Below are 2,106 nucleotides of genomic sequence, written 5' to 3' on the forward strand. Positions count from 1 at the left end.
GAGTGAGTAGGTAAAATTAGATTGTAAACACACTTCCAGACATGATAGCTCCAATGTTCTTTCTGTAAAGAAAAAAGAAAAACACTTGCTTTACTCTGAAGTTTTGAGTGTTCGGCATTCAAATAAATACACAGTATGCTCCCAGTTTTTCTTAGGTGGATTCAGTACATTTTAGCTTATCAGAGATAAGACTTTTTTTTTTTGACATGAATTAACAATAACTATTCCATTTAAATATTTCTATTTTATTATTTTCATTTATTTATTTTGAGTCAGGATCTTGCTCTGTCGCCCAGGCTAGAACGCAGTGGTGTAATTATAGCTCACTGCAGCCTTGGCCTCCCAGGCTCAGGCAATTCTCCCAACTCAGCCTCCAGAGTAACTGTGACTGCAGAGGCATGCCACCATGCCCAGCCAATTTATAAAAAATTATTTGTAGAGACAGGGAACCACAGTGCCCAGCAACATTTCTCTTTTAAACTTGTGAACATTCCCTATTAACTCTCAGAGAACAGGTATCTTTATAAAGAAGTGCTTGGAATCTCAGCATTTTAACCATTCTCTGTTCTGGGGAATTTTTTATGGACAAGCCTTAGATTCTTCTGAATCCATCTGTTCCAAAATAGAGACTCAAGTCAATTGCATGGAGTTGAACAGGTTATGAAAACTTTGAACAGTATCTCTGTATCAGTTTCCTAGGGATGTTGTAACAAATTACCACAACCTTGGTAATTTAAAACAAGAGAAATTCATTCTCTCACAGTTTTGAAGGCCAGAAGTCCAACACCAGTTTCCATAGTCAGAAATTGAGAGGTCTACATGATTGTACTACCTCTGGAGATTCTAGGGAAGAATCTGTTCCTTGGCCCTCTGGTGGATGCTTGCATTCCTTGGCTTGTGGCCACATCACTCTAATCTCTGTCTCCATATTCATATTGCTTTCTCCTCTGTGTCTCTGTTTTCTACTTTTCTGTTGTGTGAAATCGCCCTCTGCCTCTCTTATATAAAGACATTCGTGATTGGATTTAGGACCCACAAGGCTAACCCTGGATAATCTTCACATCTCAAGACCTTTAATTTAGTCACACCTGTAAAGACCCTTTTTCCTTATAAGGTAACATTGACAGGTTTCCAGAATTAGCACCTGATATCTTTAGACAGCCATTATTCAGCCTACCACAACCCCTAAAGATGAAATTTAACAAGATGACATCATAATTTTTACTTTCGTCTGAAGACATACATCAGATATGGAAATTATGGTATAATAGAAATAATACTGAGTTCAGAAACAAAAGACAAACACTCTAGGCTGGATGCGATGGCTCACACCTGTAATCCCAGTCCTTTTGGAGGCAGAGGTGGGCAGGTTGCTTGAGCTCAGGAGTTTGAGATCAGCCTGGGCAACATGGCCACCCCATCTCTACAAAAAATACAAAAATTAGATTAGCATCGTGTTGTACTCCTGTAGTCCTTACTACTCAGGAAGCTGAGGTAGAAGGATAATTTGAGCCTGGGAGGTTGAGGCTGCAGTGAGCCATGATCACACTACTGCATTTCAGCTTGGGCAACAAAGGGAGACCATGTCTGAAAATGAGAAAAAAGATTCCAGTGCTATATCTGTCATTAGTCAAGATACTTAGATAATTTATTTAATCTCCACGAGTCTAGTTTTCTTACTAGCAAAACAGAGATAAGCCTGCTAATCTCATGGGGTTATAGCAACATCAAATTGTATAGTACATATGAAAACACTTTTGAAATTTGTACAAATATATGTCATTTAAAATGCAAATCCAGGCCAGGCGCCATGGCTCATGCCTATAATCCCAGTACTTTGGGAGGCCGAGGCAGTTGGATCACTTGAGGTCAGGAGTTCGAGACCAGCCTGGTCAACATGGTGAAACCTCATCTCTACTAAAAATACAAAACTTAGCCGGGCATGGTGGTGGGCACCCATAGTCCCAGCTACAGGAGGCCAAGGCGGGAGAATTGCTTGAGCCTGGGAGGCAGAGGTTGCGGTGAGCGGAGATCGCGCCACTGCACTCCAACCTGGGCGGCAGAGTGAGACTCCATCTCAAATAAATAAATAAATAAATAAATAAA

The 2,106-nt window shown here is 40.5% G+C and overlaps 1 protein-coding gene across 1 annotated transcript in view; it reads right to left on the reverse strand.

The window, feature by feature from the left end:
• TMEM156 (transmembrane protein 156) overlaps positions 1 to 2,106 on the reverse strand; it is an 80,309-nt gene that overhangs the window by 35,698 nt on the left and 42,505 nt on the right. The window contains exon 2 of the mRNA XM_011983582.1: positions 2 to 62. Coding sequence (XP_011838972.1) covers positions 2 to 62 — 61 coding nt within the window. The remainder of the gene's footprint in view (position 1; positions 63 to 2,106) is intronic.

Source organism: Mandrillus leucophaeus, unplaced genomic scaffold, assembly GCF_000951045.1.
Source record: "Mandrillus leucophaeus isolate KB7577 unplaced genomic scaffold, Mleu.le_1.0 Scaffold251, whole genome shotgun sequence".
Lineage (NCBI taxonomy): Eukaryota > Metazoa > Chordata > Mammalia > Primates > Cercopithecidae > Mandrillus > Mandrillus leucophaeus.